This window comes from Peromyscus maniculatus, chromosome 17 (assembly GCF_049852395.1).
Source record: "Peromyscus maniculatus bairdii isolate BWxNUB_F1_BW_parent chromosome 17, HU_Pman_BW_mat_3.1, whole genome shotgun sequence".
Classification (NCBI taxonomy): Eukaryota; Metazoa; Chordata; class Mammalia; order Rodentia; family Cricetidae; genus Peromyscus; species Peromyscus maniculatus.
The window spans coordinates 55,985,115-56,007,210 of NC_134868.1; the positions used below are offsets into that span (position 1 = coordinate 55,985,115).

At 46.6% G+C, this 22,096-nt stretch overlaps 1 protein-coding gene across 7 annotated transcripts in view; it reads right to left on the bottom strand.

Annotated features, from left to right (window-relative positions):
* Nucleotides 1-22,096, bottom strand: part of Dlgap2 (DLG associated protein 2) — a 746,370-nt gene that overhangs the window by 41,133 nt on the left and 683,141 nt on the right. For all 7 annotated transcript variants that reach the window (XM_076553682.1, XM_042262958.2, XM_076553680.1 and 4 more), the window contains 2 exons: nucleotides 17,954-18,101; nucleotides 12,130-12,349 (listed from right to left, as the gene is read on the bottom strand). In XM_076553682.1, the coding sequence (XP_076409797.1) occupies nucleotides 12,130-12,349; nucleotides 17,954-18,101 (368 nt within the window). The remainder of the gene's footprint in view (nucleotides 1-12,129; nucleotides 12,350-17,953; nucleotides 18,102-22,096) is intronic.

The window sequence follows — 22,096 nt, forward strand, 5'->3', positions numbered from 1 at the left end:
TGTGACACGTATGTGTACATTAATGTGGCAAATGAAGAGGTTGCTATGGACTGAATGTCTGTGTGATCCACTCAGTTAAGGTGCTGCAGTCCTCCTGAGCCAGGTGGTAAGGGAAGAGGAGCCATGGTGAGAACTGTAAAGTACTCACATGCACTGCCATGAGAACACAGGCTGGAGTTACAGGAAGGTTAAGGATTAAAACAGCGGGCTGGAGAGATGGCTCAGAGGTTAAGAGCACTGACTGCTCTTTCCAAGGTCCTGAGTTCAATTCCCAGCACCCACATGGCGGCTCACAACCATCTGTAATGAGATCTGGCGCCCTCTTCTGTATACATAATAAATAAATGGACTGAGGAATCTGAAGGCAGACATCCACGGCTGGTCCCCTGGTGGAGCACTGGGAGTCTAATTAGTGAGTAAGAAGAGGATTTATATGAGCGAGAATTGTTGAAGCCAAGGTTGGATAAAGCACCGGGACAAATAACCAAATGAATGGAAGCACAGGACCTATGAACCAAAGGCTGAGGGGCCCCCAACTGGATCAGGCCACCTGAACGGGTGAGACAGTCATTTGGCTTGATCTGTTTGGGAGGCAGCTGTGCATTGGTGCCAGGTCCTGGGCTCGTTGCATGAGTTGGCTGTTTGAATCCTGGGACTTATGCAGGGACACTTGGCTCGGTCTGGGAGGGGGGAATGGACCTGCCTGGACTGAGTCTACCAGGTCAACCCCGGTCCTCGGGGGAGACCTTGATCTGGAGGAGGTGGGAATGGGGGGTGGGCTGGGGGGAGGGGTGGGCGAGAGGGGGAGAACAGGGGATTCTGTGGCTATTATGTTGAACTGAATGGTGTTATAAAATAATAATAATAATAATAATAATAATAAAAAAAACAAAAACAAAAACAAAAACAAAAAAAAAACAAAACAAAACAAAAAAAATCTTAAAAAAAAAAGAGTTAAAACAGTAGATTCTGAAGCACTGAGGAAGAGGAAGGGAGGGACTGTAGATTTAGCTGATTAAACTAGACAGACAGGAGGACAGGGCTCTGGGCCAAAGATGAGAGGTCAGTTGGCCCCCAAAGGCCTTGATGAATACATGCAATGCACTATGGTCCTTTTCTAGATCCTTGCATCTAAAGAAGGTAATTATGACACATTAAATTCTAAATAAGGATGGCTTCTAATGAAGCTTCCACCTAGGAGGCCATCTCATCGACAATGAGCTAAATGTGAGGTAACCAAGAAAGATCACAGCTACATCCTAGTGGCTGAGACAGAATTATCATGTATCAAGCTCATCATGTGAACGTGAGAACATGGGGCTGCGAGGTTGGAGGGGAGTAATGCTGGCGGAGAAACTAACAGCTAGCAGATGGTCCAAGTCAAAACTGGAGTCACAGATGGACGGAATGGGGCTTCACCCACCCTACCTTGCTGGGAAGTGCATGCACAACACATTTTAATTTCTCTGGTTGGGCCAGAATGATGGGCATAGAGCACGTGGGCTCTTCATTGCCTTGGCCCACGGTAGCCCAAAGAACTAATCAGTCTCTATTAATAGAGATTTTTGTTAAGTTTCTGCCTTTGCCCCATAAAACCCCTAGGCATAGGAAATCCAGTGGCTTTTACTCCTTCTTGGAAATCTGTCCCGTTTCTTCAATTTCTCACCTTTCTTGAATAATTCTTAATCAAGTTTGCTTCCTCTTTGATTCCTGCCATGGCAGTCCATGTCTAATTTTCATTGGCATAAGACAACTGTCTCGCCGGGCGGTGGTGGCGCACGCCTTTAATCCCAGCACTCGGGAGGCAGAGCCAGGCGGATCTCTGAGTTCGAGGCCAGCCTGGGCTACCAAGTGAGCTCCAGGAAAGGCACAAAGCTACGCAGAGAAACCCTGTCTTGAAAAACCAAAAAAAAAAAAAAAAAAAAAAAAAAAAAAAAAGACAACTGTCTCAGGTTGATCCTTGATGACTACAAACATCTCTAACATCTTAGGTCCTTGGGTAATGTACAGCTGGGCCATGACCATCCCGAAGTGACGGTGTTAGGGGGAGACATTGAAATGAAGCCACAAGACTGGAGCTTCATTGTGGGATTAAAATGTTAAGACAGGAGTCCCCAAGAGCTGCCTTGATCTCTGGGCCACATGAGGGTACATATGTCATCTATGAGCCAGTAAGCAGCCCTCACCAGATGGTGATCCGGATGCTCCCTAATCTCAGGACCTCTCCTCCAGAGCTTTGAGAAACGTGCTCTGTTGTCCATCGGCTGGCAGTCTCTGGCCCAGATGGGACAAAGACAAAGACCTGACCATGATGTAGTAACTGCTATGACACTGAATTATGTATTCATGCTCTGAGTTCACTGCTGATGAGGTACTAGAGTTGGAAGAAGCTCAGGTGAAGTTCACAGTCAGCAAATGGGATATACACTTTTACCCTAGCTAAGCTTGGGTTTGTGGAGTCTTTGGGGGGATCTCTATGGAGTCTATAGACAGGGGTCAGGATTCAGTTCGGAAACCATGTACTGCTGTGAGCATGTTGTACTTTGGCTTAGCACAGCTGTTACTGCGAGTGTTGTGGTCTGGATATGAAGTGTCCTCCAAACGGCACATGTGTTAAGTTTGGCTCTTGTACTGTTGAAGCTGTTAGACCATAAAGGAAGGCTCTGACCCACTGTGTGACCCACTGAAGGGGGTGTATTGAATGGTCTCCTTGAAGGTGGGGTCTGGTTGGAGGAGAGGGGTCACTTGAGGTGTACCTTTGAATGGTCTATCTTGTCCTTAGACCTATCTTCCCTCTACTTCTCTGCCTCCTCTCCCCCATGATTCTCTGCTCTACCATGCACTCTCTGCCAAGATGTTGGATTTGGTCACAAGGCCAAAACCATGGGATCAAGAAACCCTGCTGAATCCTAAAACTCTGACCTAAAATAACCCTTCTTGCCTTTAAGTTGGATTTTTCACAGCAACAAAACCCTGAAACACAGAGACCTTCTTGGTAAGGGAAGCAGTCCCTGCACAATTATTTCTTCATTGCCATGACTTCTGAGCTCCTATGGCTGTGTCAGATGAGCCACGGCCTGAAGCCCGTGGCCATGGGTGCTGACCCTCCTCAGTGGCTGCTTCTCTCAGTCCCTGAGCTGCAGCCTCTTGCATCCCCCTCATGTGATGGATATAGACTTTCCCAGCTCACCCTGTCACATCTTGTTTCTTAGTAATTTCTGAAGGCCATGCTAACCCGTAGCCCTGACAACAGGACCTGCCTTGGACCTGAGTTCAGACACAAGAAAGCAGCCAGGTCCCTGGTCTTAAGTATATTTATCTAAACTTCAAATACAGGGGAGAGATTTTAAACACGTGTTTCAATACAATACAAAGATCCTCCCGGAGGCTTCTCAGGATTCCCAGAAGCGATTGGTGCTGGCAGCTTCTGAGAAGCCGAGAGGTGGACCATAGCAACTGCAGAGACACCTTGGACACCCACGGGAACTCTTTGGACTGCCCTCTGCATGGGGTCATCACTTCAGGGTCTATGATTCACCACGGACTTAAGCTGCAGGTAAAGGCAGAAGACCTGGTGGGGGCAGAAGTTCTGATAGCATGAGCAGGAGGAAAATATAAGAGTTTTACCGTGTGGGCTCTGACCTCACAGGATTTTAGGTTTTAATCCTGAGTGTATTTTCCAAAAAGAAAAATGGGCCCCTACATACGAGTGTGGGAGAGACAGCCACACTCACACTTGTTCCGATTTGCAGAAGACCTCATTCGTGCACACGCACACTCGCCTAATGTTTCCTGAAACATACTGAGTTAGACAGATACCTCCACCCCAAACCTGCCATGTCTACAACCTGGAGCCTGGAACTGTGCACACGGGGAATGGAACAGAGGTGACTAAGTGCAGGGTCTTGAGATGGCACATGGTGCTGGCTTACCTAGCGGCCCACTAACATTACCGGGTTACCACTTGTAGGGGATAGGAGGCCAGAGTGAGGAGGGAGCGGTGGCTATGAAACATTGAGGACCGTGTGGCTGGTGCTGCAGGAGGCAGGAGACTCCACTGGGTGAAAGGGCAAGGAGGGGTTCTTAGGTTATCATTTGGATCCTAGAGAAACAGTGTCTGGCTATCACCTTGAGACCCAAGTTAGATATGGGATCTCTACGGTGGTCATGGGATGGGTCTGTGTGGCTCTCAGACACATGTTAGAGCATCAAGGCTTCCTCAATCCCAGTGCCTTTTTGCTGTTCCGGGTCCTGCAGCTGTCCAAGAGATACTGGATGATCCCAGACTGGCTTCATCTCTGCAAAGATCTGCACTGTTCTACAGAGGATCTATGCTGTCCAGGCCCTTTTAGCAATCTTTCCGACTTGTCCCATTGCCAGAGGCCAGTGGCAACCTTGCCTCCTGGGTTGTGATGGGGGCCCTGTGCTCCTTCTGGTAGCCACATACCTATCTGTGAGTTCCCCTCTCTTGTAGATAGCCTTCAATGGTCTCAATGCATCGAAGCGGGAGCTCTCTCTTCTCTCACATTCTCTGCCTCTTCCTTGGGGCAGCTCCACGCTTCTAGACATCCACGCTTGTCACTGAGCATTAGGCCCACCTTGATGTGCCACTAGGGGATGTTGCGAAGTGTTCTCTATGAATTTAAATGTTCAGTTCTGGAGGGATTTCTTAATACTCAGAGAGAGACTAGAACTTCAAGGTTTAGGAAGTTACTGAAACACAAGATTTGTGAGATCCCCTTTCCCTTGCGCTATATAAGCAGTAATGACTGATGGAGATTCGGGGAGTGGGGGGCTCTCCTACCAGCTGAGCTGTCTGTGAGTCATGCAAGGGGCTCCAGGGACACAGCCTGTGTGAGCTGTCACCCATGCCGGGCTAAGCTTTTCTGTGATGCCTCTGCCTTTGAGTCCTCAACCATGCTACTGTAAGTTAACACCTTACCCACACTCCTCATAGGGAACCCCAACAAATTTCCTGGTTCACCAAGCTAGGCTTGGATGGATCTTTCTTTGGTCTGTCATTGGTGCTCTGTGTGGGGTGACGTCACATGTCAGAGCTGCCTTAGCTTTCATAGATCTCTCTCTCTCTCTCTCTCTCTCTCTCTCTCTCTCTCTCTCTCTCTCTCTCTCTCTCTCTCGTTCCTAGCCTCCCACTGGTGCTGTTTGGTGAGGGTACCATCTGTACCCAGCACCCAAGCTGTTCCCCAATCCTTGGCACACCCTAAAGGAATTCTCTTCTCAGGATGGAGCTAGCTGCTCCTTGTGTTCCATCCTGTTTCTGCACTCTGACACTTTCAGCCCTGCAGGGTGACTTTAAAAGAGGGTGGCAGTGGGCCAGCAAGGCCAGTCGCTGGATTTAGTTCCTCTCCTGTTTCCCTCAGCATCTGGTCTGTCTCCATTTGGAGCTGTAGCTCCTGCAACTACATCTGACAACTGGGTAATTCGTCTTCCTTGATGACATCATCCATGTCACCTGGCCAGCAGCCTTTTTGAGTCTCATGGGGACAGAGCTGGAGGCTAAAACTTCTTAAGTGTGTCCCAGACTGTAACCGATTATAAAGGAGCATCCTCCGTAGGCTGTCCCTGTCCCTGCTGCTCTGTGCTACCTAGCCCTTGTCCCTTTTACCTGTATGATTAGGTTTGGCAGTCGTCTCTAGAACTTTCTATGGCAGGGCAAGGTCAGACTCTTTTTTTTTTTTTTTGGTTTTTTTTTGGAGACAGGGTTTCTCTGTGTAGCTTTGTAGCCCAGGCTGGCCTCGAACTCACAGAGATCCGCCTGGCTCTGCCTCCCGAGTGCTGGGATTAAAGGCGTGCGCCACCACCGCCCGGCCCAAGGTCAGACTCTTTAACTCTTTTGTGAACATTGGCTTTGGCTGCATGAGAAACTATAGCCTTGGGCCATTTTTTTTTCCAACTAAGAAGCATGCACTCTGAAGTTAACGCACCATGGTTGGCTCCTCCTTAGGCTTCTTGTCTTGCCTTGCAGTTGACATTTTCTCTGTGTCCCCATGTTCGTTCCCCTGTGTCCTAATACCTTCGTCTCATAAGTTCCAGCCCTACTGGATAAGGGACACCCAGGTGACCTCATTCTAGCTTAAGTATCTCAGCAGAGGCCCATCTCTAGTCCCAAGCTAAGAGCTTGAAGGTAAGGGACTTGACAGAGTTTCTGGAAGACTTTACTCATACTGTAATTCTCTTCTGCTGGAAGTCACTCAGCCATCTCTGAACTGTGACAGTGCTGATCCACATTGCAGGGTACCTGCTCCACAGCTCCTGAACCCTTTCTGCCATGCTTGGTTCCCCTCTCCTCCTGCTCAGTGCTTCTGGACCCCTGGCATCGTGGACCTTCTTGGCTCCTGGCTTGTGTGCCTCCCTCTGCTGGCTCACACTACCCACTCTTGGACTTTCAGTCAGTCTCACTGCAATTGGAGGATTCTGGATGCTGCCATGGTGTCGCAAGCATCCCTTTGACTTCCATCACCTTCCAAACACATCTTCTTGATCTGAAGCTGGGGGATGCAGATGACTGGTGCATCACCTGCAGCTGTTCCCAGGCTTTATGTCTGAGGCTGACGCTCAGACCCAAGACAATTCTACATTCAAAGAAAGTTATCCATGACCGGAACATAGTACACACCTCATAAATGCTATTAATCTAAACATAGCACAATGTTTTCTTTGATTTGTAAGATGGCTTTATTTTATCTTGGACGTTTGTATCTTGAAATTGAAAGTGATCATCTGCGATCTTTTGTCAATGTTCTGTGATCATTTGTTTATTAAAGTATTTATGATTCTTCTTTACTTTATCAGGAAGTGCTTGGATTTGAGGAAGTTGGGGACTATGTCACAAAGCTCCAAGCAACTCTCAGGCCAGAAATTTGGCATACCTATCTGTAAAGATCTAATGTTCACACAACAGAGACGTTTGCAAAGAAGTACAGGGAAAAAATTCATAGCATGGAGAACAGTTTTCCCTCTGTCTAATATTCAAGACACAAAATATAAGGATTGCTTTCTTCTGGTGTGGTAGCGAAAATTTGTCTTGGAAACAGAGTTATTATGCACCCTGGAGAGAGAAGTCACTGTTGAAATATGAATAATAAGATAAAGTAGGTCTGTGCTGCTTCCTCTGTCATCCCTGTGTGGCTTTCCCTTGGTTCTGATGACTTCTAGAATTAGCTGTGACATGTGTGGAGACAATTTCTGACCCAGAGAAAAGCCATTATCACCCAATTTTATACTGCTTCCCTCCCCAGTACCAATATTGTTCCTTCCCTCAAAAAAAAAAAACCTGGGTGAAATGAGTATTTAGACAAGCAAATCTACCTGATAAATCATTTCATAGATGAGAGAGAAACCAAGTGTGAAATGGAAGGTAGACGTTTTCAAAACCACTTCATTTTAGGAGGGGGTCTATAATCAACACCCACTGCTTTTCATAATGAAAAGCATGAAGGCTGGGGATCATCCTACCTAGGGCCGTGTTCCACGCTTTCTGGGGACCACAGAGATAGATGAGTGAAGCTTGGTGGCTTGGACTCCCTGCTCCCCACATTGCAGGTGAGAAGAGAGGTGACCTGATGGGCACATGGGCTGGTAGCATGCACCCACCAGGGTCTAAGTTAAGCCTGTCTACTATGCTCTTAAAAATCTATAGTAATTCACTCACCTGTACGTTTGACATTTGATTTATTGCATGAGCACTGTGCTTCGAGATTTACATGTTTATAAGGTGAGAGAATCTAATACTGCCAGCCTTCATTTTTCAAGCCTCTGTAAAGAACATGTTTAAATGTATCTTATACTGCAAAACAATCACTTTAAGATGATTTTGAAAGTAGATTTTCTTGAGCCATAAAAGAAAAGCATTAAAAAAAAAACCCTTTCAGTCCTGGGGACAAATCCCAGAGCCTCCTGTACTCCAGATAAACAGCCTACTGCTGAGCTGTACCCCAAGTATCCCAGGATGATGTAAGAGTGTTGATTCACCAAAATAATCTCCCTTGTGAATGAAGGTAGCCATCAAATGCTAGTATAAGAGTTTACAAAATCAAGAATTACAAATAAAGTTACTTAAATCTGCCTGCCTTGCTGACGGGAAGCTCTGATCATAGGTGGAGTTCAGCTCTCACTATCAGCATGGGTAAAAAGAAGGCAGGAAGGAAGCTGATCTGGTTTGCCTGCCACATGAACTTTATTATCAAGTCCACAAGCAGCCATGTGTAGCCCTGAAGGGAGAGAGGCTGAGCCCTTGGGTCCAAAGAGCAGCTTGACAGGTGACAGAACTGTCATGGGTAGCATAAGGGAGATACTGAAGGGAGACATATGCAGTCCCAGAATATTGGAAGAGTTACAGTACCATGGCTGTAGGTGGCCATAATGGGGCCGTGAATGGAGAGGCAGGTGACTCAGATCCTTCCCTTACTTCCCTTCCGATCTATGACACAGGGAGTTTCTCCATCTTACAGATTCCCTGGGATTGAGGGTCGGGGTAAGTTCTGCATGGAAGTCACAGGGCAGGAAGGTGATGGGAACAGGGGAGAGAATCGGCTAGGCAGTTTAGGGTAAAGGACTATGCAAGTACACTTTTTCTTTGACTAAAAGTGACAAGTGTCCTCAGCCCCATGGAGACCCCCTTGCCCTTGCTACAGGCAGGAGACACTAGAGGTGCTTAAGTCAAATGTCTTTGGTTCTGCCTTGGCTAGAGACCTGGGATGGCAGAACAGCCTGAGTTTTCTGTATCTTACTACCTAAATGGGTATCTTTCCTGAAATCCACATGGGAGGGCATGGCAGAAACCCGCAGACATTGAATAGCTGAACTGGGCACTTGACTGACTGGCTCATCTCCCCTCCCATGCCCCCATCAGGTAAAGCCTTAATGACTCCAAGCCATTGACCTTCAATAGCATCCCACTCTCCGGGGATCTCTCCTGTCATCTTTCTTAAGCTCCCAACAATAAAATGCTTCCTAAAACCCATCTTCTTTCCAATTGGAAAGGCCAGAACCCGGAGGCTACTGACTCACTCCAAGTTCTGTGTGAACATGAATGTCTGGCACCCTAACTTCTGAGTGAAAAGCCCACCTAAGAGCTGAGAAAGGCTTTGTTGCTCTCCAAGACACCCCCAAATTTTCATGTCTCAAAGGCGCCAGAGAAGAGGAGAGTATAATTCAAGTTGTCTTGAGTTTTTGCACAGCTGCACGGGGCTGGAGAAGGCAAGGCCACAGCTTTCGTGGCTCGCCGGCTCTCAGGAAAAAGACTATTAGGGCTATATGAGGGCTAAGAGGTAGAGCTGCTAGGTCTGCAATGTAATAGTAAATCTGAATTCTGTGACTTGGAGAATTTTCCTCTATACTGCTTTTTCAGATGAGCAACAATCTTTGACATGGTTCATAATCTTATTAACCAGACCATGTCATGCGTCACTGAGCATCTGTTGAGTGAAAAAAAAAAATCTTTAGCATTTAAGGGGCTGTGCTCAGAGTGGCAGCGGTGGGTCTGGGGGTGCGCTGAGCTTTGGCTTCTCACAATGGTGCCCGTGCTGCCCCATGATGTCGGCATTCCTCTCGCTGCCCACCTTGGTGCTTACCTGACCCTCCCCCCCCCATTTCTTCCGTGAGGCGGATATTTATCCCATAGTCTACAAAAGATTTTGACTCGGTAACTAGGCCAAGATCCATTGGAAACTTTGAATAGAAACATTTAAAAAATTTATTTTGTGTGTGGATTTTTGGAAGGCGCAGTGTGCCTGGGAAAAGTGATTTACTGTGTACATAAATCAGAACTTCAGCCTGAGTTCGGTACTGATTCTTATATTATCTCTGTGAAATCTGTTCTATTTCTATTCTCTCCATAACGACAGCTCTAAAAACAGCAAAGCCATTTTCTACCACATAATTATTGTTTCAAAGCCTTTCTGAAGACCATGAAAATGCTTAATTGTTCATTTGCTTGTAGGGGGCACTCAACAAACACTAGTGAACATAAGTAATTCTCTTCAAAGGGGTTGCCTTTTGATTTAATTTTTTTTTTTTTTTTGAGACAGGATCTTACCAAGAAGTTCAGGCTAGTGTGGGACTCATTATGTAGCTCAGGTTGGCCTCAAACTCTCAATCCTCCTGCCTCAGCTTCTTGGATGCCAGGGTGACAGGACTACACTTCTCAGGCCTAGCTTCCAAGTGTTGCTTTTTAGTGTAGTGATTGCGAATCTCATTCCTTCACTACGTTTTTAATTAGCTCCATTATCACTTGTAGGTAGAGAATGAGCAGCAATCTATGACATCACTGAGGCAGAGGAGCACATGACACAGGACATCTGAGAGAAGAACCAAAGATTGCAGCTGCCAGTCTCAAGAATCCCATGACTGTGCCTTCCTGTTGACATGCACAGTTCTGCCTACTTCAGGTCACAGACCTGGGCTGTGTCTCCTGCTCTCCACAAAGCTCTGATGAGAATAGAGTGCCATGTTCCACTGGGCATCTCTCATCAAGGCCCAAGGCTTATGGTTCAGTGTTCTGAAAAGCCTCTGTTGGGGTCACCAGGCCACAGGAGAAGACAGTGAGTACAAGGAGTCTTTTTTCTGTCCTGACAGCCAGCTCTCAAATAATGGCATGGAGACTTCTTATTAATTATACAAGCTCATCCTATAGCTTAGGCTTGTTCCTAACTAGCTCTTGTAACTTAAATGAACTCATTTATATTCATCTATGTTCTATCACGTGGTGTTACGTCTCTTTGATCTTGCACCTCTTGTTTCCTCTCCACGTCTCCTGGCTTCTCCTGAGAGCCTAGATTCCTCCCCCTCTCCCTTTCTCTTCCTGGAAATCCTGCCTATACCTCCTGCCTCGCTATTGGCCATTGAGCTTTTTATTACACCAATCCCAGCAAATACATCTTCACACAGTGTACCAATCTCCCACAACAAGAGAGTTTCCCCTGCTTCTGTAGAACCCATCATGTTCTCTGGAACACGTTACTCATTGTTATTACTTCTTCTGAAGACCTCAACAACGGACTCAGAGAAATGAACAAGCCCAAGACCTCACCAAGGTAAGCAATGGAAAGAAACTTGAATCAGTTTATTCCTCATAGACTCCAGAAGGAAAGATTTCCTCCTAAAGTGCAAACCACGGCTCCGAATGTACCCCACGACAGAAATCCTTCAGCTTGTCATTTGGCAGTGTGCGGGTCCGTGGGTCCTGGCTCACATCAGCACTGAACAAAGAGGCCTGTCGTGAGCACCCTGCCTCCTGCCTTCTGAGTTCTTGTTCTCGGCACATCCCCTACCTGACTTTCGGCTCCTGACATCATCTAATGTGGACAAAGTACGCTCTTTTTCTTCTTAGGACTGTATTTTAAACTCTTTTGATATGGCCACAGCAGTTTGAATCTGAGGCTATCCGAGACACCTCGTTTTGTGACACCGGGATGTTTTACAGCTTCTCTCCCCAGCCTTCACCTGAGTGTGGCAAACTTTTACTGCTAACTGTGTTTTATGGGTTTCTCTGGGCCATGTATATTCATTGTGTTATATAAATAATAATTGTGCAGTAAACTAGTGGGCAGTGGTGTCTGGTCGAGGCGGTAAATCATCGAAGGGTGGATGTGGTTTTCCGTAGGAACTGAAGGAAACTGTGACAGTGAATCCTCCAAGCTTAAGTCAGTGAGGGAATTTACACTAAGCACTAACTGGCTTTGTAGTGATGAATCACAGTTATGGATCTGCTCCTGAGCGGCAGTGACTGGGCTCTGCAATGCAGACCCACTGCACGGGTCATTGCATATTCCACCCAGGCTTCACTCCAGCCTCCTGAACACTGGCGTTCAGATGCAAGTACTGCCCAAATGTCCGTACTTACAATCTTGTCTGCCACAGAAACCTTAATGAAAGTTTTACCTGATTGTTTTAAAGAGAAAGCTTGGTAATTTATAGAGTTCATCCTGAGAAAAAGGCAAGGTTATCTTTGAAAGGGATGCTTCAGAATGCTATTGTGAATGTCATTATGTGATGCATGATCATTTCAGTGAGTAAACTTTACCTGTGGGTGAAGGTATATGCCAGCTCCCTTCTAGGAAAAACACTTAAGCACACCTGTAGGTAGGCGAAAAAGGGCGTTCTCTTTACCTGCTGTTGACCTGATGGTTGAGGTCATGTTGGAGGGTGTCATCACGGGAATACATTCATCGTCTTGGGAGTAACCAGCTTGGATGGCTCGAAGGTAACTGTGGCTCCTTGTTCGGAAACATCCAGGAAGGTCAAGGGCATCCATGGCCTGAGATTCAACTTCACTGAAGACAGATTCACACACTGACTCGAACTGCCCATTGACCTCTGCTTCACTCATCTAGAAGAGCAATAGCACACAGGTGATGCCAGGTTCCATCAGGGTGGTCGTGCCCATGTCACACAAGAACCGGGGACAGAATGCACTCACAGTCCTCGGTGACAGCTTCCTAGTGTCGGCGCAGCTAGTTTTGAAATCCGCCCTGGGAATCCGTCAAGCTTGGGGGGATGGCTTCTTAGGTTCTTTCTTACGAAACAGGAAGGTACCTAACTGGCTACAGATGGATGGAAGTTCTGTGGACTCACCAGGCTGACAGCCATCACACAGACTAGGAGACAGGGCTGGCGAAAGCCTCCCCAAACACCGAGTATGCAGCCAAGGTCCACGCTGTCGGGCCTTCCTCCTTCCCCAGTGACCCTTCTGGCTTTCCCCAGCTACCTACCGCTCAGGCTGACTCTGGGGCGGAGGCTGGAGAAGTAAGCACACCCATTCGAGCGCATCAGCTACTTTTAGTTCATTTTCAGGACGTGAGAGTCAGCTGCTGCTCATTGTCATGGAAACGAATCCCAAATTTGGCAGAGGCATTCCTGCCCTCATCACCATTACAGCATCATGAGCAGAGTCAGGGCGGGGAAGACATGGCTGCCTGGGAGGAGTGCGGGGCGCATGAAACATGGTATGTGGACTTGAATCTCAGGCACGCTTCCCCCCCTATTAGCTTGAGACTTGCAAGTGCAACGGATAAAAGTAATAAATTTTCAGCTCGTGCCTTGAGTTGCGTATACCAGTTTACCGTAGGAACTTAACTTTCCCAAATACTCTAGAAGAAGCACCGCGTTGGGCCTGTCAGCCCTGGTGAGACCACAGGCTAAACTGACATGGCCTGAGCTGTCAGCTCAGCCGCAGGGACTCTGTTTAGGGTGGGCCGCCCAAGGAGACATGTTTTTCTTGACATGTCCTGATGGTGATGCTCGTATACACACATCATACACTGTTCACGGGCTGAAACTAGAGATTTTAAACTGGAAATTCAGTCAAGGGAGCTCCAGAAACCAGGCTGAAGGGTTAGGTGGGAGAGTGAACTCAGGGTTCTGTCCCGTGCTGGAGACAAGAGGCTGGGAGCTCAGTCTGTGTTCATCCCGGGGGGGGGGGGGGTGTTCTCCCCGCTCACTGACTCGGTTTTGGCAAATGTCTACTGAGATGGTAGACAGAATCTGGAGTCCCCTGGATAACGGGCTTCTGGGCGTGCTTGTGGGGAACTACCTTAACTGTGTTTATTGAGTCGGGGAGACCCACCCACTGTGGGCGGCACCATTCCCGGGTTTGGATCCTGGACCGCATTAATGGAGAAAGGAGCTGAGCAGCAGCGAGCGTTCACTGCTCTCCTTGCTTGTGAACCATGTGACCAGCTGCTTAAAGCCCCGCTGCCTCGACCCGTCCACAGTGATGGACTGCACCTTGCAGCCGGAACCAGAACAGACCCTGTCCCCTTGAAGTTGCTTCTGTCAGTGTGTTTCATCATGGCAACAGGAAAAGAAACTAAGGCACAGTTACCCTCGAAGTTCTCACACACTATGGGTCTCTCTCTCTCTCTCAGGCGTGTCCTTCTATATTGACACACATGTACAGATGGGACATTGGTCAGTGGCATGATGGGGATCTCTGGGGATGCAGCCAGCCAGAGTTCAGGACACAGAATGGCACCTCTGCTTGCTATCTGTTCCCCTATCTCTCCAGTTCCTCTTTCTGTCCCATCTCTCACACCATGAGCTTAGTGAGGACCTACATTCTGAGATCTGGTGTTTAATCTCAGTGCCTGATGGACACAGGCAGACCCATTTGTCTGTCTGGAGTCTTAGATGGCCATTCTCCATGTTGGCCCTCACCTTTTCCACTACATCTTTCTAGCTGACCATGACAGAGTCTGTCTCAGTGAAGCCTGTCTCAGAATCATGTCACTGCACACAAGTGTCTTTAGCTATGGTGATCAGGCTTAGAACAGATTCTTAAGTGTGGCTTTCCATGATCCAGATATGGCCTACCCCCATGCAGACTTCCTAGTCTACTCTAACTGAGCCACAGGCTAAGGTCATGAAAATATTCTCCTCTAAGCTCCTCCTCTCTCTTTAGTTCAGAGTTTGAACATGTCTCCCCTCTCTGTCGTGACCATCTCTGCTTCAAATGCCTCACTAGACAGTTGTAGACCTGCTGGGGTGTCACTTGGCCAGATCCAGGTCCACTGGGTTAGGATTCCCATGCGTTCCCCATTCCAGTGGGACGTCTTTGCTCCCAAGGCCAGGGAACTCTGGCTCTTCTCTATTCAATGTCAGGTCCAAACCAGATTTCATCCTGTCTTTTCCACCCCTTCCCTCCCCCCATCTTCCAGTGTTACCCCCTCCACAAACATACACGAACAGCTGAGAACTAAGATTGTTTTTCCCTTTCTTGTTCTTTCTGGTCCACTGCAGCTGGTCCACCACAGCTTCTCAATACTTGGATCATATGCTGGCACATAGAGTAAAGGAAGACCCTACTTTAAAAGTCTGCCCGTCAAAGACTCGGGGGCAGGTTGGGGGTGATTCATGAAGCCAGTTGTAAGAAGGATGGAATGGATCAGAGCATGGCTCACCATCAAGGTGCGTGATATCGATTAGAGACAGACCTCTCAGAGGGGACAAGCTACAGCATGCCACCATGAAAACTTCAGATCACAGCAAAGCAATACCCAGAACACATGGCTGAAACATGGATAAATCTGGAGAACAATGGGCTTAGCAAAATAAACCAGTCCCAGAAGGATCCCTGCTGAGTAGTTACACTAATGCCAGGTGTCTAAAATAATACAAAAAGTAGAATAGGGTGGTCATGGGCTGGGGAAAGGAGATAGGGCTTCAGTTTGGGATGATGAGAGCATTCTGGGGCTGAATGATGGTGATGGTCTGTGTGCACTGGAACATGGTTGAAATGAGACATTTCAAATTATGTGGCTCTATTGTGTAACAACATTCCCTTCTGGAGAACCCAGGGAAGCTCTTAAGACTCAAGCAACAAACAACTAACAAGTCTCAGCAAGTTCCCAAAACTTAAAAGATTTACAAGACTACTCAGCAAGGTTATATAAGTGGTAAGACTTCTCTGGAGGAGAGACTTTTTAATCTATCAAGCTGACTGCAAATTGTGCAGGGATCTCCAGGGAGGCAGCATTCCTGGGTCGTTACCCAGGCTGGGACAAACATTTTAAAGATGGGGTTGACTTTCAGCTACCCATGCTCTGGTAAGTAACTCAGATTAACTCAGTTTGTTCTCCAAACTGGATTTTGGCAGAATTGAAGGGCGGTACCCTTGAGTGTGGAGGAGACTTTTTCATCTCAGGTAAGTAACCCAGTAGTCAGTGATTCTAGGTCCCTGTCTCACAAATTTGAAAAATAAATTTCATGGAGAAATGACAGGTGGGTGAGACTGAAAGAGGACTTTTTTTTATTATTATAGAAAGAAAGTTTAAAAGAGACAAATTAAAGATTTATGGTTGAGTTCACGATTCTTCTGCCTCAGTCCCTGAGTGCTGAAGTTACAGGCATGTACCATGACCAGCTTCATAGCTCTACTAAAAATTGTATTTGGAAAGCTGGGCTGCAATGGCACACACCTTGAATCCTAGCACTCGGGAGGCAGAGCCAGATGGATCTCTGTGAGTTCGAGGCCAGCCTGGTCTACAGAGTGAGATCCAGGACAGGAGCCAAAAAACTACACAGAAAAACACTGTCTCAAGAAACAAAACAAAACAAAAATTGTATTTGGAGGGGCTGGAGAGATGGATCAGTAGTTAAAAGCACTGCTTGTTCTTCCAGTGGATTTGGGTTCAATTACCAGCACCCACATGGCAGCTCACAACGGTCTGTAATTCCAGGATCCAACACCTTTACACAGGTATACATACAGGCCAATGCCAATAAAATAAAAAACTGTATTTGGAAAATGAATTAACTGTAAGGGAAAGTGTTGTAAGCTGGGCGGTGGTGGTGCATGCCTTTAATTCCAGCACTCAGGAGGCAGAGCCAGGTGGATCTCTGTGAGTTCGAGGCCAGCCTGGTCTATGGAGCAAGATCCAGGAAAGGTGCAAAGCTACACAGAGAAACCCTGTCTCAAAAATCCCAAAAAAAAAAAAAAAAGATGGGAGTCTACCTCAGCAATATTTTATCCTGGGATGGGAGCTGTTACAGTGTATACCGACTTCACTTGACCTGTGAGTACCTTCCAAAGCCACATTTGACCCTTCTGTGTGGAAATGGGGAGCTTTGCTGGTGAGTTGGGCCACCACAGTAGCCTAATTCTTAGGATCTGAGCGTGTTCTAATAGAATGGCAGGAGTGGTAGTTACAGACATAGGGGTCCCCTTCCAGGCGGCCTGTGACTGAGGACATGTAGAACATGGGATTTTGACAGCTAAGCCCCCACATTCCTGACTAGCAGAGTAGGGGCAGTTCTTCCCATGTTAGTTTCCCATGGCAACACGACCTAGTTTCTAAGAGGAAACCATCACTAAGGTAGGCTAAAGTGTTAAAATCCTCAAATTAAGCACAAGGGCAAGACGCCCACCCCTCCGCCCCGCAACAGTGTTAGAGGAAAACCACCCGAGTGTAACTTTCTGAAGAGAAGGGGTTGTAGGAAAAGACTCATTACCCCTGGCTAGTCAGCACTGTCCATGGCCAGGGGGATGGATGTCTTAGTGCCTGGGTTACATGCCAGGGCGATTTATCATAGTCATAGCAACAACAAACAGTGCTGTTATCAAATGCTTACTGTTTGCAGGACTCTCCCCTCATCAATACTCAAGTCCATTGCCTTCCTTGTTCTGCCAACTGCAAAGAAGAGGGACCCCTGGGCCCAGGCTTTTCCGTTCCTTGGCAAGAAAATCGTGGGTAAAGCTAATGGTAAGTATAACCTCTGCCATTTTTCTTTCAAATTTTAAAATTATTAGAATTATTAGTTTTCCAGATGAGGCCTTGCTGGTGGGCTGGAATCTCTGCTCCTCCCACCCCAGCTTCTTGTGCACTGAGATTATTGGCATTTAACTTCTCTTTTTAATAGCAGTTCCCACGAGTAAGCAGGTGTTTAATCAAAGCTTGGAAATTCAGTTCTCATTTGCTGCACATCACAGCACACACGACACCAGCATTTCCTGCTAGTTATTAGTGTGTGCTATATGGTCTGTTTACCCAAGTGAAAAACCTCGTGCTTCTCCCTCTGCTGGGTCCAACCCCTATGACGCCGTGGAAACCCTGGATCCTGCTTTGAGACTAGGTATCTGGCGAGAGATAAGACCTGTCCCAGGAGCAAGTGAGACCCAGTTCCTCTGTCTGCAATGCTGGGCTGTTAGAAAACCAAGGCCTTGCCTGTGCCAGGAAGATGCCCTCTGTGGTGTCCCACTGCAACCTGTGACAACCACTAGATTGATGACTCTGTTAGGAAGGTGTAGCATAAGCCAATGAGGCCATTTTGTTGGAAGAGGAAGAAAGTCCACGCTAAATCAAGAGAAACGGTTGCATGTTCTTTGCAGGAAGAGCGCTGCCCATGGGTGCCTGGGCACTGTCTCCCCATGGAAGCCTCTTACTCAGCACAGCCCCGAGACTGCATCCTACATAGAAAAGCACAGAAGAGGCCCCACCTGGCTCACACAGCTGGCCTGGCTCAGGGTGCTCACGGCCCGCATGTAGCTCTGGTTTCTGGACCGGAACTTCGGGGAGTTGTAGTTGACTGATGGGTCCAGGCTGTGACCAACAGGCACCTCACTGGCAGCTTGCAGGTAGCTCTGGCTATAAAGACAGAGAAAAGAGAAATGTGGTCTGTGAGCATCCGGGGAAGGGTGGGCGGAGATGGCTGCCAGTCGACACCTCAGCTCCACACTGTGGCTGGTGACACTTCCAGCTGAACATCTTTGTATGGATGACTTTGCTTTATGCAAATGTTATAGGCTTTGCATCGACAGATGTGAATTCCGTCAAAAGTTACAGGGCAGGTAATTTAGCAAATTGCTTTGCAACCATTTTTTTTATGGCTGGGCAGTGAGGTTAAGACCATCGTTCGTTAAAGAGGAAAGAAAACAACAACAAAACAAAAATGGAAGCCCTCATAACTCAGACAGCAGAATAGCAAACTCAGTGTCTAGATTTAAGCCAGATTCCTCCAGAGCCTCATAACAATCTTGCTTGCTTACTGGCAACTTTACATACTTGGAATAAATAAAGGCACCACTTTAGTTTTTTTTTTTTTTTTAAAAGATATGTATTTACTTTTGTTTCTGTGAATAGATGCCTACCTGTGTGGGAATATGAGCACCCGAGTGAAGGTGCCCAGAGAGGTCAGAAGAGAATATTGAATTCCCTGGAGCTGTAGTGACTGATGATTGTGAGTCACTCAACATGGTTTCTGGGAACTGAACACCGCAGGAACAATAATGCTCTTAAATGCTGAGCCATCTCTCCAGCCCCTCAGTTACTTTTAAAGTGAGCAGATTATACAATACTAGCACAGAGGTACAGCAGGGAGTTTGGACCAATGTGTTCTCATGATAACCATTTCCCCCCCAAGCTTCTTTAAAAGCAACACTTTCCAAGTTTTCCAACTTGCTGTTTTGTAAAACATTCAAGCGTGGGAAAACACCGAGGATGTTCAGCAGCTAGATCTGCTTAGCTTAAGTTTCTGGAAAATTTGGTACCTTTCCTTTCAAATTCTTTTGTCAAATATTCCACTGTGCCATGAAAATTCATGGAGTAGTGTGGGAAGACATTATCAATCACTTCCCCCCTGATTTCGAGCATGATGGAGCATTTGGTTTGCCGGTGCAGTTCATATGCAGAAATACTTACAAATACTAAACAGATTCTGACCCCATGCCTGGGCAATAAACTAAATACTTTCTTTCTACGGTGACTCTTTATATAGCTTATTTTATTATTTATTTCTTTATAAGTGGGGCACCAGGTGCTAATGAGAAGGCTCAGCCAGAAGGGCTGGCCAAGCCCCAAAGCCTCAGTGTGGTCCCAAGACCCGCGTGGCAGAAGGAGAGAAACTGTTCCTACAATTGTCCCCTGACCTCCACATGTACCATGCATTCTCTCCCACAAATAACAAAAAACAGAGAAAACACGATTTTATAAAATCAACTTGGTAGCGCTTACTAATTGTAGACTTAAAGTAATTCTGTTAAAAGTAATTTCTTCTTCGTGTCTCTTTCTTCCGGAGTTTCTTTTGGACCTCTCATTTCTTACTTGTATGTCTACCAAATGCTCCTGGTGTCTTTTCCATTAGATTTCCCTACTGATTGATATCACCATCCATACCATCCAACCATACCATCACCATCCATACCATACCATCACCATCCATACCATACCATCACCATCCATACCATCCAACCATACCATCACCATCCATACCATACCATCACCATCCATACCATACCCATCACCATCCACACCATCCAACCATACCATCACCATCCAACCATACCATCACCATCCATACCATCCAACCATACCATCACCATCTAACCATACCATCACCATCCATAACATCCAACCATACCATCACCATCCATACCATCCAACCATACCCTCACCATCCAACCATACCATCACCACCCATACCATACCATCACCATCCATACCATACCATCACCATCCATAACATCCAACCATACCATCACCATCTATACCATCCAACCATACTATCACCATCCAACCATACCATCACCATCCATACCACCAAACAACCAGGTTGTTTCCAAGTCTGAGAACCATAAGAAGAATCAAGTCCTCTGGACCTTGGTACCCTCTGCTCCTAGCCAGTGTCTGGAACCCCAAATGAGTGTCAGCCTCACAGCATGGCCAGATCCCTGCTGGTGTCCTATACTAGCATCTAAGAACACAACATTCAGGATGCTGCAATGCTGTGTTTCAGATAAAGTTCTAAGTTTTTCCAAAGTTCAGTGAGCACCTGAAGAAAAGCAGCCACTGAAAAACATTTAATAAATAAATGTACAATAGTTACCATTTGCTACCAACTATCACAGCAGAATCTCCACGGGCATTTTTTTTATTTAGTTTTTTTGAGACAAGGTTTCTTTGTATAGTTTTGGTGCCTGTCCTGGATCTCATTCTGTAGACCAGGCTGGCCTAGAACTTACAGAGATCCGCCCGGCTCTGCTGGGATTAAAGGCATGCACCACCACCACCTGGCCTCCATAGGCATTGAATTAAGCTGTTAACGTAGGTCTAGAGACCACATTTCAGGGAAATGGTAAAACTAGACTCTGAGCCTGTTCAGGCTGGATGCAAAAGCTCACCTTTTACTCCAAAATGAAAGCTGCTGAGTCAGAGCCAGAGCACTGGGGTCCCGTCCTGTCACCACGTCTAGCCCTCCCTCTGCACCTGCAGGGAACTGGTCCCAGGACCCCAGGATGCCAAACTCCAAGGATGCTCCTACATATTTCCTTGTCCATTCACTAGTCATGTCCGATGACTTACATGCTGACATCATAGAAGTGGCCTGGCATCTGCACATAACATACTCACATCTTTCTATACACTTTAATCATCGTCAGATGAGTAACGTGCCTAACACAGCATAAATGCTAGGTGGCTGTCGGGCATCATTTAGTAATGCGGAGAAGTCTCTTTATGTTGGGCACAAGGGCTGTGACACAGGTGGCCACTCGAGCTGAAGTGTCAAGGGGCCACAGCAGGATGTGTCTGCTGGTCACTTCCCTCTCCCAGTTCCAGCAAACCACTTCCCCCGTGCTAACATTCAATTTTGCTTTTAGAACTTTCTGGAATTTTATTTTATTTTTTTTAATATTTCTGTCTGTGGTTGGTTGAATCCATGAATTGGAACCCAGGCAGAGAATGTTGATTATATTTTTAAGACAGCAATAAAACCCCCTTTAATCCCATTAGGGTTAACAGTGATTTTGAAAGTATTATAATGGTTTACCTTTGTATAATATTGTGCCTCAGATGCCACCATCAGGGTACAATGGCTCACGGTCTGTACCTCAGCACACTGGAGGCAGAGGCTGGAGGGTAAGGATAAGTTTGGTGCCAGCCTGGCAAGAGCCTATTTCATAAAACTAAAACCAACGAAACCCCAAACAAATAAAGAGACATCACATTCCTGAGGACTGAACACCATGAGCCCACCGTGGGAGGCATGGTGAAGGCTGAGTGCGCACAGGGGAGGGTCCTTTGCACATCATGGGGGTGGCAAGTCTCACGCTCTCTCTGACAAGGTCTTGCCATTGCTCATGCATGGGAGATTGTCCTGGAAGCCCTCTGACACTCTGAAGTGGACTTTCTCCCCCTTGGCCTATTCAAAGTGGGAATTTCTACTTTGTCATCTTGGCTGACAGAGCCTTGGAAAACAACTTCCTACATGGACGGGTGGTAGCTCTGGAAACTGCAGAAGGAGACCGTTTTTCTAGAATAATGTGGGATATTTTTGTTCTAGCTTTTGCCTTTCAAATGTTGCCCACATGAGATCATCATCTATGCATAAGTGAGACTGGAACCTCATTTTGGAAAACTTCAAGTAATCATCTGAAAGAAAATAATGGGCTTTCTAGCATTTTACCATATTTTCCCCCATTTGTAAAATTGTTCCAGGTTATTTACTGGATTGTAGGACCACACACTTCAACTGTAATTTGAGATCTTTGTAAAAATGAGTTTCCATAACAAAATATCTGTGTGTGCAAGCCTTTGAATATGGCTATTTAGACCCGGGTTGATATCCTTGAAATAAAGACAAAAGA